At 41.6% G+C, this 20,752-nt stretch overlaps 1 protein-coding gene across 1 annotated transcript in view; it reads left to right on the forward strand.

Moving 5' to 3' along the window:
• The window catches only part of SCP2 (sterol carrier protein 2), a 28,834-nt gene extending 9,029 nt beyond the window's left edge, over positions 1-19,805 (forward strand). The window contains exons 9-16 of the mRNA XM_079980748.1: positions 1,246-1,396; positions 2,414-2,561; positions 5,355-5,462; positions 10,139-10,292; positions 13,529-13,622; positions 15,956-16,085; positions 17,649-17,728; positions 18,778-19,805. Coding sequence (XP_079836874.1) covers positions 1,246-1,396; positions 2,414-2,561; positions 5,355-5,462; positions 10,139-10,292; positions 13,529-13,622; positions 15,956-16,085; positions 17,649-17,728; positions 18,778-18,873 — 961 coding nt within the window. The 3' untranslated portion in view covers positions 18,874-19,805. The remainder of the gene's footprint in view (positions 1-1,245; positions 1,397-2,413; positions 2,562-5,354; positions 5,463-10,138; positions 10,293-13,528; positions 13,623-15,955; positions 16,086-17,648; positions 17,729-18,777) is intronic.
• The last annotated feature ends 947 nt before the right edge of the window (positions 19,806-20,752 follow it).

Below are 20,752 nucleotides of genomic sequence, written 5' to 3' on the forward strand. Positions count from 1 at the left end.
GTGCCACATGTAGGGGGCATCCAGTTGTGCAGTAAAGCGGGGGGCAGGGGGAAGGCATATATTATAGGGAGCCCTTCTGGTCTGCAAAGAAGTACTGATTTCTGCAACACATGAGGTGGCCCTTTCTCTGGAGATGAAAAAGGGAGCTTCTGCTTGAGCTCCCTGCCTAAATTTCAGTTCACTAACATTATGGAATGCCATTCAACATTTCATTGACTTAGGAAAGCTCGATATAACATAATTGTCTTTGTTCCAGAAGCTTTTGAAATAATGACTTTTATAGCACATGTAACTACCGTATTTTTCGCACTATGGGACACACTTTTCCCCCTCCAAAAATGAAGGGGAAATGTGTGTGCGTCCTATGGGGCAAATGCAGGCTTTCGCTGAAGCCTGGAGAGCGAGAGGGGTTGGTGCGCACTGACCCCTCTCGCTCTCCAGGCTTCAGGAAGCTATCCGCAAGCCTTGCGCACCCAGCGGGAGTTCCCGCGGGCTCGCAAGGCTTGCGGGCGGCAGCCTGCAGCCTGGAGCACGGGGCGCCCTCTGGAGGACGCCCCGTGCTTCATGCAGGTGTCCACAAGCCTTGCGCGCCTGGGGGGAGTTCCCCCGGGCGCGCAAGGCTTGCGGGCGGCAGCCCGGATCCCGGGGCGCCCTCCGGAGGACGCCCCGTGCTTCGCGCAGGTGTCCGCAAGCCTTACGAGCCTGGCAGGAGTCGCCGCCGGGCTGGCAAGGCTTGCAGATAGCAGCCTGTTCTGGGGGCTGGGGTCGGGGGAAGCTCGGGCTTCCCCCGCCCCAGCCCCGCAGCTGGGGGGGGGGAATAAATTTTTAAAATTCATTTCCCCCCCCAAAAAAATGAGGTGCGTCCTATGGGCCAGTGCGCCCTATAGGGTGAAAAATACGGTATATACATTGGATTGTATCAACTAAGCCTACTCACAGTAGACCACTGAAACCAATAAAGTTAGTTATGTGTATTGATTTCAGTGTGTCTACTTGCAGTATGATTTGGTCACCGACAACCCCATTTCTTTGTCTTGTGTGGATTAAAATGTGATCGCTTTTATGATCAGTTTGATCTTCAGAGTGATGCTGTTAAGCTTCTTTGGACCAGTAATTGACTTTTCTTTTGCTCTTAACGGGTGATTCAATTTGCATTGTGAATGATAATTGCCCCTTCCCCCTCTTCTGGATGTGAAATTCAGTATATATTGATTAAGTGACTCTCAAACTCTGCATCTCTTTTAGCCCAACATCTGATGGGGCAGCAGCAGCGGTGCTGGCTAGTGAAGAGTTTGTGAGGAAGAATGGGTTGGAGTCAAAAGCCGTTGAAATTGTGGCCCAGGAGATGATGACTGATCTTCCAAGCACATTTGTAGAGAACAGCCTCATTAAAGCGGTAGGCTTGCTATTCTAACGTATGCAGTGGCACTTGCTTTCAGTTAATGTGTTCTGCATTTGAGGAGACTTGGTGAGAAAGCTGCTCACAGCTGATGCACAGATAACGGTAGTCGTGGTAGCCACAAGGCACTTGCGCGTCATCTCTGCGGCCCGCAGATGGTCCAGGAATCAGCGTGTTTTTACATGAGTAGAATGTCTCCTTTTATTAAAAATGCACCTCTGGTTTATTTGTGGGGCATAGGAATTCGTTCATCCCCCCCAAAAAAATATAGTCCAGCCCCCCACAAGGTCTGAGGGGCCGCGGACCGCCCCCCTGCTGAAAAAGTATGCTGACCCCTGCCCTAGTGCAAGCCTGAGCAGTGTGTATGGAGGTCCTAGACAACAAGACCCCGCTCTTGGCCTTGTTGATGTGGTCCAAAGGAAAGCAGAGCTCCACCAGCTTGACTGCAGGAGTTGCTGGAAGGAGGTGTACAAGGCACCATCCACCTGTCTTAGGGATTGCACTCCGGATTTTTGTAGGCTTTACTCCTTAGCTTTTTCTTCTCCTGAAGATGTCCTGCAAGACAGCAGAGCTTTAGGGTCAGAGTTTTCCTTTTCCTATGGCCTACCTTCCCAGGTTGACAAGCCCCATCTGCCCGTCGCTTCCCTCCACAGCACGTGCAGAAACCACCTTCTTGTCTCGTCTGCTCAATCTACACAAGCAGGTGCCATTTCTAATTCACTGAGGGTTTGAGACCCACTGGCTAAAAAGAATAGTTTATTTATTGCTACATACATATCCCATCTTTCTGCCAAGGATCTTAATGTGGCACACATGGCTTTTGCAGCATCCCTTGATTGGAGAAATGTCTGGATACTGACATTTTGTATTTGTGCAGGCCATTTATTTGTTACAAGTATTATAATGATGGGATATGTCCTGGATTTTCAGAATTTGCGAAGCAATAACTTTGACAGGAGTTGAGCGAATAAGAGCTATTAGTTCAAATACAAGTCTGTTATATTTTGTTAATAGGTTGGCTTTGATATGACAAAGGAGGCTGCAAAAAGATGTTATTCAAAAGCAGGCCTGAGACCAGAAGATGTGGACGTGATAGAACTTCATGACTGTTTCTCTGCTAATGAATTAATAACTTATGAAGCTCTGGGACTTTGTCCTGAAGGTATTCTTTAAATATTAACATTGGGCACAATCTAGCCGACAGTTAAATTCTCTTAAAGGTAAAGGTAAAGGTACCCCTGCTCGTACAGGCCAGTCTTGACAGACTCTAGGGTTGTGTGCTCATCTCACTCTAGAGGCCGGGAGCCGGCGCCGTCCGCAGACACTTCCGGGTCACGTGGCCAGTGTGACATCGCTGCTCTGGCGAGCCAGCACCAGCGCAACACACGGAACGCTGTTTACCTTCCCGCTATAAAGCGGTACCTATTTATCTACTTGCACTTTTTAAGGGTGCTTTCAAACTGCTAGGTGGGCAGGAGCTGGGACCGAAAGACGGGAGCTCACCCCGCCGCGGGGATTTGAACCGCCGACCATACAATCGGCAAGTCCTAGGCACTGTGGTTTTACCCACAGCGCCACCCGCGTCCCTCAAATTCACTTAAGTCCCCAGTTAACTCCTCAAAGCTGACCTCTGGAGGAAAGGTAAGTTGACAGAAGCATACAGCTTGAGGCCCTGCCCACACGCTTCTTGAAGTTGGGCTTATTTCTCTTTCTTACTCTTTCTTGTTGTGAATAATGTGTAGCTTTAGCAATGGGGAGTATTGCACACTGGGCTTTTCCCCAGGGTCTGTCTTGGAGACCAGGGATCTTTGCTTCTCTTAGTGTCTCATTTTTCCAGACTTACATTTAGTTCTCCACATTTTGCAGCAATTAGTGACTTTTTTAAAAATCCTCATTAAAATTCACCAGTATTTTAGTGCAAATTTCTCCTAATAAACCCGTTTTCTATGCTGTTTTGACTACTGTAGAAATATTTTTGCAAATGAATTCACTTAATATAATGCATTTTTGTGTTACTTTCACGGTACATTTTTATGCACACTTTCCCTTTTTGTAACAAATGTTGCTTGGCTAACTGCATAGCAAAATTCAGAGGTGTGAATTTCAAAAGATAGCTGTGCTGCAGTTTGCATATTGTTTTGGAAAGTGAGAATTCAATAGATGAGATTTTAAATGAGGCCTGAATCAAATTGCTCCCCCAACCCTAATTAGGACAAGTTCTATTCAAATTTTAAAAAATGCTATTTAGTTCACAATGGCTAGTCCTCTAGCTAAGCTTGCAGAGGACACAAAATGATTCAGGATAGAAAAATCCCAAACTCTCCAGACTTGTATGAATGGGCAACAAAACGGCAAATGAGATTCCATGTAAGTAAATGCAAAGCATTGTGTACATACAGGGGCAAAAATCCTAATTTGATTTATAGCATGGATTTTGAACCTTCTGAGATAGAGGTCCACAATCTCTCGTGGGAAATCTTTGTGGGGCTGACAGGCTGCTTGCGAGGGCATCAGAAAGCAACCTTTGCAACTTATATGCACTATTCTAGTATGGTGTTCAGGACAGAGTAGTGAATTTGGACTAGGGAGACACGATTAGGCATAAACACACACCTGCCATTTGCAGAATTATTCTTGCCTGTCACGTTCAACATGACCTGCAGATACATAGGTCTATGGTCAATAATCCCTTACCGTTTACCAAAAATCAATTATGAATGTTGTTCCTCTTCATGCCACTAGGGGGGTATGTAGTCATAATAAAGGAAAACACTTGGAAGCCAACAGAAAAGGCTACATAAGCATCTATTTTTCTTAGCAAAAATTCAAGTATCTTTTAGTCAGTGACTCATCAGTGGTTCCCCCTCCCCTTTAAGTTGGGGTGATAGCATCAAGTATGGCTCTCATATTTTCTATACATATCAATATACGTATAAACACCCCTCTTTTCCTATGTTGATGGTGAGTTATCTTAAAATGGTTGGCTTTGTAATCCTCTGCCAGCCATTAATCCTTTCTCCCAGCATTCTGTTTAGTATGTCAGTTTGGTCCTTTCAGTGTCTGGGAATTGTTGAGAGATGGCACTTCATTCAGTGCACATGTCACTTTGTTCTCTGTGTTTTGCGTAGGTTGTTGATGATGTGGCATCTTGTATAGGCAATGCTAATCCCAGCCAAAGAGCCTCAGTTCTGCATCCTTGACAAATGCCTTGTGATTGTTTTCCCCAGCACAAAGCTGCTTTGGGAGTGGATCACCTGGAGCAGAGCCAGTTTGGACTGAAGGGATGCTTAACCTTTTTCCTGCCTGTTGCTCCTCCGTCCCAGTTTTCTCCCTGCAGGGTTTTTAATTGTGACAGGCAGGCAAAGTGTTGAGAACTTTCCCAAAGCTTCTGCTTCTCAGAAAGGCTTCCATAGGCTTAGCTGTAACATTTCTCGGAAATAATATTTTTTGCTGGAAGGTTTATTTCCAAGAAGATCTTGGTGGCAGGATCACAGGCTATATGCTTCAAATTAAGGCCATTATGCCATAGTGCCTAATGAAGCCCCCTCATCTCCCCACCATTACATTGTATTAACTGCAAGAGTGTCAGATTTATTGCACTTAATGCAAACCTTTGTGCCTCTTAGGATTTTTCTTAACGCAAAAAAAACCCCAAAACAAAAAACATAAGTTGCATTAGAACATTGAAGTGTAGCTTGATATCTGATCATGTGTGTTGGACAAGTTTATGTAAGAGCATAAAACGAGCCTGCTGGATCAGACCAGTGGCCCATCCAGTTCAGCGCCAGATGCTTATGGGAAGCCTGTGTGCTAAGAGAGGAGCTCAGCAACTTATATTGATGAATAGGGCGAGTCTTATAATCCTTTCAACTAGATAACATCTATGTGTACCTAGGGGATTTAATTTAAGATGCACGTATTATTAATCTGTCCTCTCTCCCTTTCTCTCTTTTAGGAGGAGCTGGTGAGCTGATTGACCGAGGAGACAATACCTATGGTGGGAAATGGGTCATAAATCCGAGTGGCGGCTTGATTTCAAAAGGACACCCACTGGGTGCCACAGGTAACTCAATGTACCGGTAATTTTTTTATCTAGTGCTTTTAGTATTTGCATATGGGAAACATGTTTGTGTGTTACTTTGAGCCAGGTTTTTATTAGTCCACCTTTTATCTGATTTAGAACAGTTGCCAGTAACTACTGGATTTGCTGATCTGCCATTTTGACAAGGCTGAATTGCAGAGACTTTGTCGCCTGCCCTAGTCTCCAGGTATTCCTGAACTACAGTCCTATATTCTGTAACCTGGGAGTAAATCCCAGTGGGATTTCACTTGTGAGTAGGCATGGATCAAACTGCACTCTTAAAGCACAAGGCCGGTAAATCCTTCTTTGGGTGGAGTCCAATGTAATGCTCAGTGAAAATTCCATCAATGCAATGATTTCTGCTTCTCTAATGGAGTATTCTTTCCCTCTCATCCTCAACCATCTGAAGCAGATTTGCAGAGGGGCACACATTGAGGGCAAGGAAGTCCCCTGCAGAAATGGAAATCCTTGCACTGATGAGAGGCAATAATTGAATACCAACCTTTGTTTTCCACTCTCCTGCTTTCACGGCCATCTGCTTCTAGTAGGCTAGGGGGAGGCAGGTTGAGTGTCTTGCCCTGGCAACTTTTGGACCAGATGACCTCCCTTGGACTGGGAGTGCTGCACAGGCTTCTGAATTATTCAGCTTTGTTCCATGCTTTAACACTTCATAAAAGGTAAAGGTAAAGGGACCGCTGACCATTAGGTCCAGTCGCAGACAGCTCTGGGGTTGCGGCGCTCATCTCGCTTTATTGGCCAAGGGAGCCGGCGTACAGCTTGCGGGTCATGTGGCCAGCATGACTAAGCCACTTCTGGCGAACCAGAGCAGCGCATGGAAACGCCGTTTACCTTCCCACCAGAGCGGTACCTATTTATCTATTTGCACTTTGACGTGCTTTCAAACTGCTAGGTTGGCAGGAGCAGGGACCGAGCAACGGGAGCTCACCCCATCTTGGGGATTTGAATCGCCAACCTTCTGATCGGCAAGCCCTAGGCTCTGTGGTTTAACCCACTGCACCACCCGCGTCCCTTCATACATTAGTATTAATCCTAGCTGAGTGTCACTGAGAAATGCATCATGTCTCTTTCTGTCACAAATCCACCCATGGAATAGCAGTGGGGAAAAAATTTCACACATCCGTGTTTGATGTTTTCATCCTAAACAGAAACTGATCTGCTTGCCAAAATTTTAGCATTTTGAAGCTCTTGCAAACTCTTCATCAAAAATGTGATGCGTTTTAGCAGATTTAAGCTGCCTTTGTTTAAGGGAGAAAATCAGACAGTGGCCCAACTAGTTCAGTATTGTCTACACTGACTGAGAAGTCCACAGCTGGTTTATTAGTAAAGCACAGCCCATAATAGGAACTCAGAATGAACTGAAACATTGCAGATAATTTGTGACTTTTTGCATGAGTTTCAGCACAATGCTGATGTTTCTCCAGTTTCCATCCTATTCACCCTATTCATAGACATCATGGATGGATAAAGTTGTGCTTATTCTAGAGTTAATCCTGTTTTAAAGATTGCTGTAAGATATGATTTGATTTTGTTTTGGAAAAACTTTCAAGACTTGGGACTCCTGGCGATTTAACTTAGATTGTTTATCATTTCTTCCACCTATTTTTGGCCTATTTTTGCAGCCATGAGCCCTGTGGAACGCTGTTCCTCAGGGTGGCTCACCAGGCACCAACACTGATATCCTTTTGGCCACAGGCAAAGATGTTTCTCTTTCCCCAGGCATTTGAGTATTTTGTTTATCTTTACAGCGGTTGGTGGGGTATATATTCATCCTTTTGAGGGCTGTCTCTTGTAGTTAGACCTGAGATAGAAGGGTTGTTGTTATGGCCTGATTACTGTGCTTTGCTTTTAATTAACTTGTTTTTCATATATTGCATATTTTTCTATTATTTGTAAGTTACTTTGAGACAGTGGTGTAAAGTGACTAACAACCTTAAACAGTGATAATAAAAATTGTAAAAATAATACTGGAAACTTTTTTTTAAGTGGACTTCAACTAAAATTTAATAGGAAGTTGTAGAAAGGTCTAAAGTAGAAATGTCACATTTTGCCCCCCTCCCCATTACTACAATAACTTAAACTTGGAAATGGATTCTTTGGACTCTTGTGCTATAGTAGATTGCGGTCTACCTCCTCAATAAGCAATGTGGCCCTCTAATTTACTATCTGTTCTTTCAAAAGTGGTGGCAGGAGTTTATCAGTTAATTTATCAGCCCTTTAAAATATTGAACCATACATTTGAACTAGTTCGGTATGATCTCTGGCATGGAACATTTTTTTCTGTGCATCCTTACTCAGCCTCCTTGTAATCTGAACATTGAGGGCTAGAGTGTTAAGGGTGTCAAGGATTCTGCTGGTGTGCAGAATGTTGGACTTCAGCCCTGCAGTTCTGTGCAAACAAGGGTTTGACAGAAGTTGCATGATTATTTGGGCTGACTTCAGCATTGATCCTGGAGGGAGATCACTCTTTGGTCAGAGTGATGCAATCTCCTGTGCTGTAGAAACTTTGTCACTCCACAGCTTTTTAGTGCTTAGTCTGTGTGCAGAAGGTGATCTTCCTCCACCTTCTTGAAGCTAGTCTGTTGGCAACATCCTGAGAGCTAAGAGCTGCCCCCTGAGAGATGGGATGTACAGCACACAGTAGCATATTGACTGCTTTGTCATTATGGTTTGGTTTCTAGTCTTTATAGTAGATACCCTCCACTTGTGTAGTTGAAGGTGAGGAACTGTGACCCTCTAGATGTTGTTGGATCCCAGCTCTCATGGGAGTTGAAGTCCACTAACATCTGGAGGGCCACAGGTTTCCTATGCCTGATGTCCTGAAAGAGATCACATCCTGGCCAGGAATAGAGCTGGATGTCTTCAAGAAGCGATGGCCTAGTTTGTGAGCTACTATGAGAAGGCAGACTTGCTTTGGGTGTTCTAATAATTTCATTCTGGTTCCATGGGTGGTTCTTGGAAGGCAGTTATTTTATTTCCTCATTTGTCTTGGAAGAGGTGACTGTTTTACATCCTGCAAGGTGAACTTGAAAAGCTCTGGACTGACATTAGCGTAGCCTTGACTCTCTGAATGGATCGCAGTGGAAATTGAGCAGGCACTGTGACGCAGAATAGGATTTAGGAGGTTAGAAGGGCTATCTGTGACACATAGGAGGACTCTAAATGGACTGCACATATCCTGAACTTGGATCAAATTCAAGTCTCGAGTTTACAAAACAAACCTTTAAATGGGAAAATACATGGCAGCGCTATTAACTGTCAAGGGGAGTACATGTTCAGATGCCTGGCTTTTCCTGTCATTAGCAATTGATGGTGTGTTTTGCCATATTAACTAGCATAAATGGCCCTTGGGTTGATTGACACTTCATTATTGGAGTGCTTCTTGGCAGGGTCCGTGCCAGGGGTTGGCATGGCTGAGCACTTGGAAAGGCCCACTCTTCTGCAAGGGGGTCTGTATGTAGCCAAGAGTCCTTGCTGCCTGCTTTCCCTCCTGCTTCCTCCCACCCTTATTGTAGCCCAGGGCAGGCAAGTGAATGAAGTATGGCAGTGGAGAGAAGGACTCCCTGCTAACACGTCCACCAGTTTTCTTCCTGACAAATGACCAGGCAGCATTGGTGAGGGGTTGCAACAGGTGCTGGTAAGGAGGAAAGAGATGCAATGGGTGTGTCATATCTGAGGTTCCTGGACCACCACATCTGATTGCCAACTTTCATTTACCCCTAAATAGCTGAAAAGTGATCACAGCTGAAGTTAAGTGGCAGATCTATTGTTTGCAGCAAGGGTGGCTAAACTGTGGTGGCCCAGCTGAGCGTGCCAGATTCTAGGGGAGCCAGTGCTCAGGGGTAGTGGAAGTTGCCGTTCAACTATATATCTTGAGGACTACAAGCTTTGGAATTAATTTGTCTAAGAATCCAACCTAAGGAGACTGATAGGACGTCTTAGGAAAACAATGTATTAGCTAGGTTATATTCACTAGAGTTGCCTCAGTGTCGTGAAAAATGCTTTCTAAAGAATACCTCAACTCCAAGCCTGCTGTGAGTCAGAAGGCTTGATTTCAGAGGAAAACTTTTAGAGGAAACTTTAAGCCATACAGAGGCTTTATTCAGAGTCTGTTTTTTTTATTGGTGGTGGTGGTGAGTTTTATTATGCTTTCATTTGTGGTTGTGTCTCTGAAATAAGCTGTTCTGAAATATGTGGCAAGAAGAGGAATCTATCTTAAAATTTTGAAGTTACTAAAAACTTGTTTGGAGCATTTTCTAAGACTTCCATCTGATGCACATTGAAGCTAGGAGTGAAGCTCATTGAACAAAACGGAGCTTACTTCTGAATAAACATGTACAGGCTTGGCCTTGAGCTCCAATATTTTAATAAACAGGAAAAATATACTACGATCCAGCCTCACATGAAATTTGGGACGGCATTTTGTTTCCCAGTCACTCGGTATATATTGAAACATTTACTGTTTAAAGGCTCGTGTTAATAGCTGTTGTTTTAATGTATCTTTTAAGCATAAAGGATTCATTCTGATTGCTCAAACATTTGACCCACTTCCTTTTGCTTCCTCTCGGTTGGGCGTAATGAAACAGCATGATGCTCTTATAATACAGCTTGATCTACATTCTCTGCATTTGATGCATTAGGTCTGGCTCAGTGTGCTGAACTCTGCTGGCAGCTAAGAGGAGAAGCCGGAAAGAGGCAGGTTCCCTGTGCAAAGGTTGCTTTGCAGCATAACTTGGGCCTTGGAGGTGCTGTAGTCATAACTCTGTACAGAATGGGCTTTCCTGAGGCTGCAAGGTGAGCTTTTAATTTTTTTGTGTGTGCACCCTCTTTTCCAGACCTATTATTTGTAATCTTACTCAGCTTATCTCATTTACTTTGAATATAGAATCGTATCCAGACAACTGCCATACAGAACTAAATAGTTTGAAATCCCATGTCCTGTTGCATGATCTTAGTGGCTTATTTCTGCATATGTGTTCTGCTTTAATACCAAATTAATTAAACAAGGAGAAAGTTGGGGGTCCTTTTGTTTCTTTATAGCAGGCAGGATATTGCTTGTAAATACAAATCTGTGGCTCAGCATTTTATTTTTTTAGGGCTAGCTACTCTGGTTTCTTCAGCCACTGGAAACTTTAATTGTGGTTTTGGTTATGGATAGAATTGCTGTGTCTTAATCATGTTCTCTGAAGTCTGGTTCCATGTTGAAACAAGAAAACAAAAACTTAAAAGTAAACAACAGTTAAAGGAATGTGCAGAATTGGCAGTTTCAAAACGATTTAGAAAACTAAAAACAGGCAATGGAGACGAGGGCTATAAACTGTGTGTGCTTTTTTAAAAAAAATGTCTCAATACTTCTGCATATACATTGTAAGGAAATTGACTTGCAAATTACTCACAGTTCACTGCTTGTGGGTTTCTATTTTATTTGGCTGCTGAGAAGATTCAAATAACATCCTAAAGGTTCCACATTAAAAGCCATTAAAATTAGATTGCAGGAAGTATACCTAAACTTCAAAAATTCTTTTGTAGATTTTCTTGCCGATAGTGAAGCAAGTCACAGGTGTTTGTCGCGTACTTTTACACTGCAACCTGGATTTTCTTCCTCCTGTATTCCAACTTGGGTTTTGTGGAGATTCAGTGGGATCTTGGAAATGTTTTTCAAGTCAAGTGAGAGCCACTCACACTAGAAGATAAACTTCTTTAGAGATGTTTAATTCATTTGAGCAAGAGTAAGAAACACTGATTGATTGCTATCAAATTAATGAAAGGTTTCTTTGAGCGGAGGCTGTTTGGGTTTGGCTGTTTCAGGGTTGGAAAGCCCTTACGTGTGGGAGTAATTGCCAATCTTCAGCTGGCCTCTCCTAAGGACTCACATTTGCACCTTTGTATACACTTCTGCACACTCACATGCACATTCATGCATGCAGTCTGGTTTCCATTTTCATCTATAGATCTCTCGCTTTCAAAACTGGGTTTAACAATACTCATAACACTGGATTTGCAGGCTTTCGTTCCACAGAAGTGCTTTGCTGCTTTGCATTTTAGAACAGAGGAACTTTCTCTTCAGCCCTCTGAAATGTTAGTGCTGGAATCTATGCTAATAATTATCTTTATTGATTCACAAATGCTTCTCTTTTATGGCACAAATGTTGGAAGGCGTGTTGGAATATAGGCTTGGCTGCTCTGTAGTTCATAGCAGGCTGCCAGAATAAGAACTGGCCTATGATACAAGATCAGTTCTTTTGATGCGCTATAATTTGTTTGTTTAGAAAACTTACACTCCACCTTTTTAATAATTTGCATTTCCCACCTTAACAACAATTAAAAACAAAAACAATTCCTTAAAATAAATAAAACAGCTTGGAAATGGAACCAAGCTTAGCAGATAAAAACATTCCAAAATGAGGGTTTACGGTAAATAAACAAATCTACCAGAAATCTCCTACAACAGGAAAATTTTAATTTTAAAACGACACTTGACCATCTAAGGTATTCCACAGACTGGGCAATCAGCTACCAAGGTCTACCAGAAAAGCAAGCATGGAAGGGTTAAAATAATGGCTGGGGAGCAGTTATAAGTTGGGACTTGAAACCCAAAGATGTAGCATAGTGCGAGGATATTTCCTTGAAAGGTATGATGAAAACACTGAAAAGGTTGTCCTACACATATAATGATGCTCACAGACTTGCATGGCTTTAAAAGAGGAGGAGGACAATTTTATGGTAGCATTCTATGTTCTTCCGCTGTCAAAGGTAGCATGCATTTGAATACCTGTTGCTAAGATTCACAGTTGTGGAGAATGCTGTTGCAGTAAGGTCCTGTTTTTAGGCTTCCCATAGTCCTCTTTTTGGCCACTGAGAGAACAGGTTCGGGCCATTAGCCTGATCTATCATGACTGCTTTTATGTTTTGAGGCCACTATCTCCACGCGTAATGTTCTGGATTTTTAAATAGTCCTGGGATCATATAATTGCTGAAGTCTCTTCATCATAGCACAATATATGGTGTTTCTCATGCTGAACTAGTAAAATGAACCTTTAAACATTTGATGCATGTAGATTCTTTCCCAACATATATAATGCAATCTATCCTAAGTTCTTGATATATTTCCCAAGGGTTTAGGATAGATTGCATTTTCTCATCACAGCAATCCACTGAGGAAGATGAGGCTCAGAGACGGTGATTTACCAAATGTGAATTTCAGACATCTAAATCAAGTGCTTTTTCAGAAGATAAAATTGGTTAGATTTTGCTTGTATTGTAGCTGCCTCTGGCTATCTAATTGCAAAATCATGTTGTTAGATCTTCCCTGATTATGCAGCTTGGTTATGCAACTGAAGCTGGGAGTTAATAGCGGGTAATTAGGTGAGAGGTGACTTTGCTCCAGAGTTTCATTGTACACTTGCCATAATTACTGTTTACTGTTAAAGTTACTATGCTAAGATTGATTACCTCTAGTAATTATTTTAATCAATATAGAAAATTGGATTTCACTTATGTGGTGTGAACAGACAGAATTGTGTGTCCCCACACCCAATATTGGTGTATTTTTTTTTCTCCAAAAAAGCAAAATACTCATATTAGGGTGAAAGGAATATGCAAAATGCCTCTCTCATCTGTGTTTCTAGTGAGTGCAAGGGCAAGCACTAGAGAAATATCTCCCCATCCTTCTGAATTACATGGATGATAGAAGTTCAGTTCCTTTTAATGTCCTTTCCCCCCCGTGGGATTCTGGAGGGGTTTCAAAACCCCCAGCAGAATTTGATGATGTGACCCTTATTTGTTTGCATGTGGGCCGTATTCTGAAAAATATAAGTGGAGTCATGGTTACCCCCTTACCACACTTCTTGGGTCATGTTAATTGTCTACCCACTTTATCACAAAGACATCTATGGTTCTTCAATTTGAAATAATTGAAAGAGATGACATTCCCATGCTTACACATGGGTACACAAAATACACTTTGGTGTGTGCGCTACAGTCACTCAAGTAAGCTTAACAAATCTTTATGTGACTTTCTCCCATTTCAGGAATAGGCAAATCCAAGCTATTCCCACCAGGGCAGCTGTGGATGGGTTTAAGGCAGATTTTGTCTTCAAAGAAATTGAAAAGAAGCTTCAAGAGGTATGTAAAGTAACAAAACATGTTTATGGAATAATTTTGCAAAGTTGCAGTTCATGTTTTGGCAAAGGATTAACGGTAGAACATGCAAACAATTACTTTCCTTGAAACAAACTTGTTTGCCAATTATTGTTCGCTTAAAAATCAAATTAATAGTCGCTGAACATTTTTATTTCCAATGATTCCCTGCCCCCTTACCCACAAAAAGAAGGTTGTCCAAAGCAGGGCACAATTCTGTCCTAAGACAACAACATAGTGATTTTTGTATTTAGTTAGATAATAGCTGACTGAGGCCTCTGACGTACAACTTGAACTTTACAGCTTTTTTAAAAAAATCAGCTGTTGCAACTTGTGCAATAGCAGGCATCATACTAAAATAACCCTTTGTGGGTTTGAGTGTCACTAATCAATTTTAAAAGTATAAGTTTGGGAGGTATGGGAATTGGGTTATATGTGGAGAATTCAACTTTTGCCATGGGAGGGGCCCCACATAAAAGCATATAGCCTACCCCTGGAGGCAGCCTCTTTACACACACACACACACACACACACACACAGCATCTACAAAGAATCCCTCCTATTTTGCATATGCACATTCTGCTGCCATGAGAAGTATTTGACATGGTTGCATAGCTGCTGGATCCATCTCCCTACAGGCTATACGAAAGGCAGACTCCACCATGCACAAGAGTTGGGGGGTGAGCTGTGTCCTCTGGCAGGCATTATGCGTTGACATAAAACCATTCTTCACATTCTTATCTATTATCCCTATTGTACTTTCCCCCCAGAGATTAAGCTTGCAAAATGCTATGTCAGGTATTTCGTCCATTATGAACTGGCCCTAGCAAATGGTTGCTTTGCAGATAGTTGTTAAGTTTCTCGTGGGTTCTCTAAGTTAGGTTTCTCAAAACTCTAGTTAGAATTCCAGTCCCGAGGCAGCAGCTTTATATAATGGGGGAGTCGCTTCTGCATCCGTAGCTCAGTTGCTTACACCAGCCAGGGTGGAAGGAGAGAGGGAAGACAAATCCTACCAGCCCTAAAGCTGATACCATCATGTGATGATGGCAGTGGGGCAAATGAGGATCCAGCAGATCTTGGGCTGGCTCAGCCTCTCCCCTGGGGCAAAGGGGGTTTGGATTGCAGCCTCAGCATGTCAGCAGCAATTCAAACTTAATTTCAGAGCGTTTGGTTGCTGTGCTTTCTGTTCAAGGTCGGAACTCCCCCTCCCCCCATAGCATTTAAAAGAAAACAAGTATTAAGAGAGCCCTGCGCTTAATTTTTCCTATACTTAATTTCCACTGGTTTTCTAAGAGAAGCCCAACATTTAAAGTGCCACTTTGCATTGAAAAATGCTTTAAAACACTGGCCTCAAGTTGCTGGCATGTGTCAGTGTTTCCCTAGTTAATTTTCCAATTTATCTGGGGTATGCCAGCAATCTGATATGAACAGCTTGGGGGAAAGATTACATGGATTTTCCTAGGCTTAGAATTCAAATACTGGGAAAGCCTGCAATTTTTCCAATAATAGAAGGAGGGGAAAACACTCAATAAGCAGTGTATGTAATGCTGTTTTTCAAACTTGGCACTTGGTAGAGCTTGTATACATTGCTTACACCATCGCTCTGCATATCAAAAACCTGTAACAAAGAAGGAGGGTTCTAAACCAACCTTCTCCGCTTGCATTCTCTGCCGTCATTGATTTAGCCTTATTCTTGCCTGAGCATGAAATCTGGAGTTGGGAAATTAAGCAAAATAAATTGCTACCTGAGTGGTTTCAAGTTTAGCATAGAGGTCATAATCCAGATAACCAAATGATGCTTCATGTGTTGCCTCAGAGGTAAATCCTGTTACGTTCCATGGGACTTGCTTCCTAGGGTAGGAGTAGCCCATGTGGTGCTTTCCAGATGTTGGACTGCAAATGTGATCTTTGACTGTTGGCCATGCTGTCCAGGGCTGATGGGAGTTGTAGTCCGACAACATCTGGAGGGCACCATTTTGCCTACCACTGCACTCAAAATCTGCAGGGGATTGCACTGTCCGTCTGCATTCCCTGCTGAGGTTTTGTTTTTGAGGGGGAGGTGGGGCTAACAGCATCTCTGAAACAAGGCTTTTCAGGAGGCTTCCATGGTACGGCATGCGATGGGGGGGGGGACTAGGCTGCAGTTCAAGGACACAGAAACTAAAGTCCCTCTGGGCCTTCAGACCATAAAAGAGCACATGGGGCAGTCCAAGCATGCAAACATTTAGCATGGTGTGGAAATACTTGATGCATTCTGTAAGCTGAAAATGCTGTTAGTTTTTCGTCTGTGATATATTATTGTTTCATGCTGATTGCAGGAAGGGGAACAGTATGTCAAGAAAATTGGTGGTATATTTGCCTTCAAAGTAAAAGAGGGCCCTGGAGGTAAAGAAGCAACTTGGGTAGTTGATGTGAAAAATGGTAAAGGCTGTGTGGATTTCGACTCAGGTCAGTACTGCTTTTGCCACCACAAAATATTAATATTTTATTGCAATGTAAGGTAATACTACTTTAAGTACTGTAGGTTTGGTTGCAAAACAGGAACATGTTTAATTAAAGGGTGGCACGTGCGTAACAACTGTATATTAATTGTGCAAAAATAATCATTTGAAAAGAGTCAATACTGCTGTAGGGAAAGAAATATGTACTGCATTTTTTTTCCATTGGACTTTGGATTGGGCCCCATTTATCAGGCGAAGATAAATGGCGATTTGCCCTTGGACATAGATCAGTTGCACTGCTCGAAAATGACATTGGCAAGATAGCATCTGTTCAAAGAATTCTCTGCAATCCATAAATGTTCATGCAATACATGTGGTTAAAGAGCAGCAAGAACAAGGTCTGCCTGTTCTATTAAATGCCAGTAAGGCTGCATTCCTATGTACACTTAACTAGGAAATTAATCCCATTTTGCAATAATGGAATCCTGTGGATGATACTGCTGTTAAACTAGTAATGAAAAGGTTTGAAGCGTGTTCTGGTTACTGCTGCAGATGAAACTGATATTGACACTCCTATCTCCACAGCAGTGCGAGATTTCAGGGGGTTCCAGGCACCTACCCCAGGGCCCATTTTCCCTTTGGTCTTTACGTTATATGGTTTATTTGTACATATATACAACTTAGTCTAGATTGTGGGAAAACAGCACTTTCACATGCCAAAGGAGTCCTGTTCCTCCCATTGCTACAGCCTTGGATTCCAAGAAGCTCCAACCATCATTCAGTCAAACCTTGATTAATTCTAACTTTCTGAACCCAAGAGTTACAGGTGACTTGCACCCACAAACTCTGGCACCCAGAACCTATAACAATGTAATGGTTTAGACCCAGAGTGTCCCTTCAGCAAGCTCCTTCTGTTCACAGGTGAGACTGAGATCCTACAGAGGCTTAGTAATACCAAAGCCGGTTGAGTTTTGTATCCTGTTTTCTACCGTGGCCAACCAGATGTCCATGAAAAGCTCAAAAGCAGGACACAAGGGCTTTTCAGAGCAGTTTTTCAGGATACACAGGTGTCTGCAGGGGAGTGGAGAAATATGAGAGAATTCCTTTTTTCTCCCTCCCCACTTCCTCCGGCAGGAGGGTCCCATGAGTGGAGTTTCTGGATCCAAGTCAATGACAATATTTAAATGAGCTGAATTTTACAACTTGGCTTCTGTGGCTATGAATCGGCAGTATCAGCAATCCATAATAATAATAATTTATTAATATTATTTATTAATAATTTATTAATATCAATAATATTAATAATATTAATAATTTATTATATTAATATTATTAATAATTTATTATATTAATATTATTAATAATTTAATAATAATAATAATTTAATAATAATGATTTATAATGCATAATAATATTAATAATTTATAGCTAAGAGTGACTTCCTTGATAAGGGGAGCGGATCTGCATTAAGGCGTCTCTGTTAGAAAGCAAAATCACCTTAAAATAGTCCTTTAAAAAATAAATAAATTTCCTGATCGTTTTGTTTCAAGTCATCTGTCCGCTTTTTCAGATAAGAAAGCTGACTGTACAATTACAATGGCTGACGCTGATTTGCTGGCTCTGATGACTGGCAAGATGAATCCACAGACAGTAAGTGCAATTCAGAGGAAGTGCTATTATCCTTCTAGTTTAATTGTTCTACAGGCTTATTTTATAGCAGAAAACTAATGAGAACAACCTGTGTTCCTTTTCCTCCCAAGTTCTTTAGACTGAATGATGGTTGACTTAATTCACCACCTGTTCACATCAGAATTGCTGCAGATGGGCAAACACAGGCTATTTTCATTAAAAGTATTTCCAAAGCATTTGGCAAAGCACTTAGCTGGCAATCACTTTTGTGCAGATGGAAATGTTCCTTTTTGAAAAGGCTTTTTTATTTTTATTAGTTGGCTTGATTTACAACATTGTTTCTTCAGTATGAACAAACAGAAAATTCTCCTCTGAGGTCACTAATGCCAGTGATAGAACTCTGTGTGATTTCTGTCCAATATATTGAAAACTGGTGGCCGTCAACATGGTGCCCTCTAGATCTTGGTGGACTTAAGTCCCATCATCCATGATTATTGGCCATGCTGGCTGGGGCTGATGGGAGTTGGAGTTCAACAACACCTGGAGGGCACCATATTGGCCATTTTGAACAGTTAGACAAACTAACAGCTTTTTCTCATTGGCTGCATTCACACCTCATGGTAAGCCAAGTTTTGTTGGTGGATTACTGATTGTGGTTTGTTTTGGAGAAGCAAACCATGAGCATTGGTTTGCATGTCAGAGTTGGCCAAGGTCTGTAACTTGTTGCAATTCAAGTGTTCAGTAGTCCACCACTAGTTCACAGTCAGGGCATTGTTTATGTTCTACAGTGACACGCAGAAGGGGTCACTGTATATCAAAGTCATGTAGTCATCACAGATGACTAATCTATATGCAATTCTAATTGCATTTGATCTTTTTCTCCTTTTTCATATATGTTGTCTGTGGAAGGTTTTGCACGCATTTAGAGAAGGCAATCTAAAAATTTAAAATATTTTATGGCAGTCCCTCAGATTACTTGGATTTGAACTTGGAAGAAGTGATCCAAGGAGGAAAAATAAGAAGCATTTACTTGGAAAATGTAATTCAGTCTCTCTTTAAATTTCTTCTAGGCTTTCTTTCAAGGCAAATTGAAGATTTCTGGGAACATGGGCATGGCTATGAAGCTACAGAACCTACAGCTTCAACCGGTCAAAGCTAAACTTTGAACCACCGACTTCAAGATGCAATTTAGATGTGAACAACGTGTTTAATATATATATAAAAACTAAGCAGGAACTAGATGTTGGAATTAGCATGGGACAGGTTTTCTGAATAGGTGTGATCAACTCTAGCTTTCCTGAGGCCTCTGTTCAATGGAAACTTTGGCACTGTGTTCCATAAATCAGCCTAAACGATCGCAAAGTGAATAAAATATTAGTGGTTGGCATAGCCTTAAACTGTTTATAATGGTTAACACCAGCATGATGTATAACAAGCCCTGATTTTATCTCACCTGAAACCATTTCCCCCAAAAAACATCTTAATCAAGGGATCAGCCTCCCTTAAATTCTTGTGAAGTTTAAAAAGTAGGAAGAGTGATAGAGAATATAACCTGTTTGGCAAAACAATTCTTAAACAATTTTATTTGTATCTTAAGAATACTTCCATAGCAGCTCAAAGAAATGCTTTTTTACTTTGGCTGGGATCCAGAGAACTATTTTAGGTAGGCCCTAGGGCTTGGACATACTCAAGTGAGGTTCTTTCTTTCTTTCTTTCTTTCTTTCTTTCTTTCTTTCTTTCTTTCTTTCTGTAACAGGCACACACACATGCCTGTTTCGAAGGTGGTGGTATTGTGGGTGAATGCTGTAGAAACAGAACTCCAAAGCTGCCATAGGTGAGGAGAACTAGTTATATTGATTTCTTTGGATCCTAGCCTTCATTGAATAGAATTTCCAAATTCCCATATGAAGGGTTGTTTTATCGTATTGGAAATCAGATGGTTCGCATTAATTGCAATAACATTTAATTGTAGTGCTTTCTCCCTAACATGCTTACAAGGGTAAAGGGTAGCACTTTTTAAGCATTTGTTTGGTTTTAACTGTGCTATACAGAGTTCTGGAAACTGATGATTCTTTAATAAATTCATATATAAATACTATTCATTTTTAAGTCATTCTATTTGGCAGTAATGTGTTCTGATCTGAAAGCTTCCATACTAAATTTAAATCGATTCTTCAGTTTGAGCTGGGTTTTTTGGCAATTTTTATTTGATTATAACCGAGTTCACATTACATAGAAGTTGCATGGTTTAGATCAGATGACACTGGAATGTATGCAACATTTGGTTCAACAGACTGTTACTTTCGCGTTAGCATGGAAAGCCACTGCAGTGCTTTGTAGATTATGCAGGCCTCTGTGTTACAGTTCATGGAGTAGGCTGTTCAAAACTGAAACTGCATTGTAGGCCAGTGAAACAAGTTGCTTTTCCTTCTGTTCTGCTCTAAACAGCAGCCCAGGGTCAGAAGTCAAATGCGTCTCTTAAATGTTATTCCACATTGAAATACCTCTGGAATCCCTAAGCATTTCTACATTCTGTGCTTTAGTAATCCTCTTGCCAAAAAAATTTCCCTGCTGCTTCTCTGACAGGTGTGTTGTGTATATATATATCCTTTTTTTTAATGCCTTTGCATTGTATAATTATGAGAATCTTGGAAAAAGAGAAACTGTACTCAGTAGTAGACTATATATTATGGTAAATTGGAAACAGATGTGTATAAACAGAATGTTTCAGCAGAAAAATACCTGTCTTCATGTTAGGTAGAGAATGTAATGGACTCAGGAACCAGCTGTTTAGCATAGTTTAAATTGTATTTTTAGGCACCTGATAGCCATGTTCCATTTAAAGACACATGAACTAGGAAATGACTGAGTCTCCTCCTCTGTAATTTAATGGAAACATGGTTGGTTTTGTCATACAAATTCATATATTATGATTCGGGTATCTGTATATCAGTGCAGAACTTGGTGTGAAGCAACAGTAAGACTATGGCTTGGGATGCTGCTTAATGCATTACAGAACTAGGATGGCCACTTTTCTTAGGTTAA

The sequence above is a fragment of the Podarcis cretensis genome (assembly GCF_951804945.1).
Source record: "Podarcis cretensis genome assembly, chromosome: 6".
Lineage (NCBI taxonomy): Eukaryota > Metazoa > Chordata > Lepidosauria > Squamata > Lacertidae > Podarcis > Podarcis cretensis.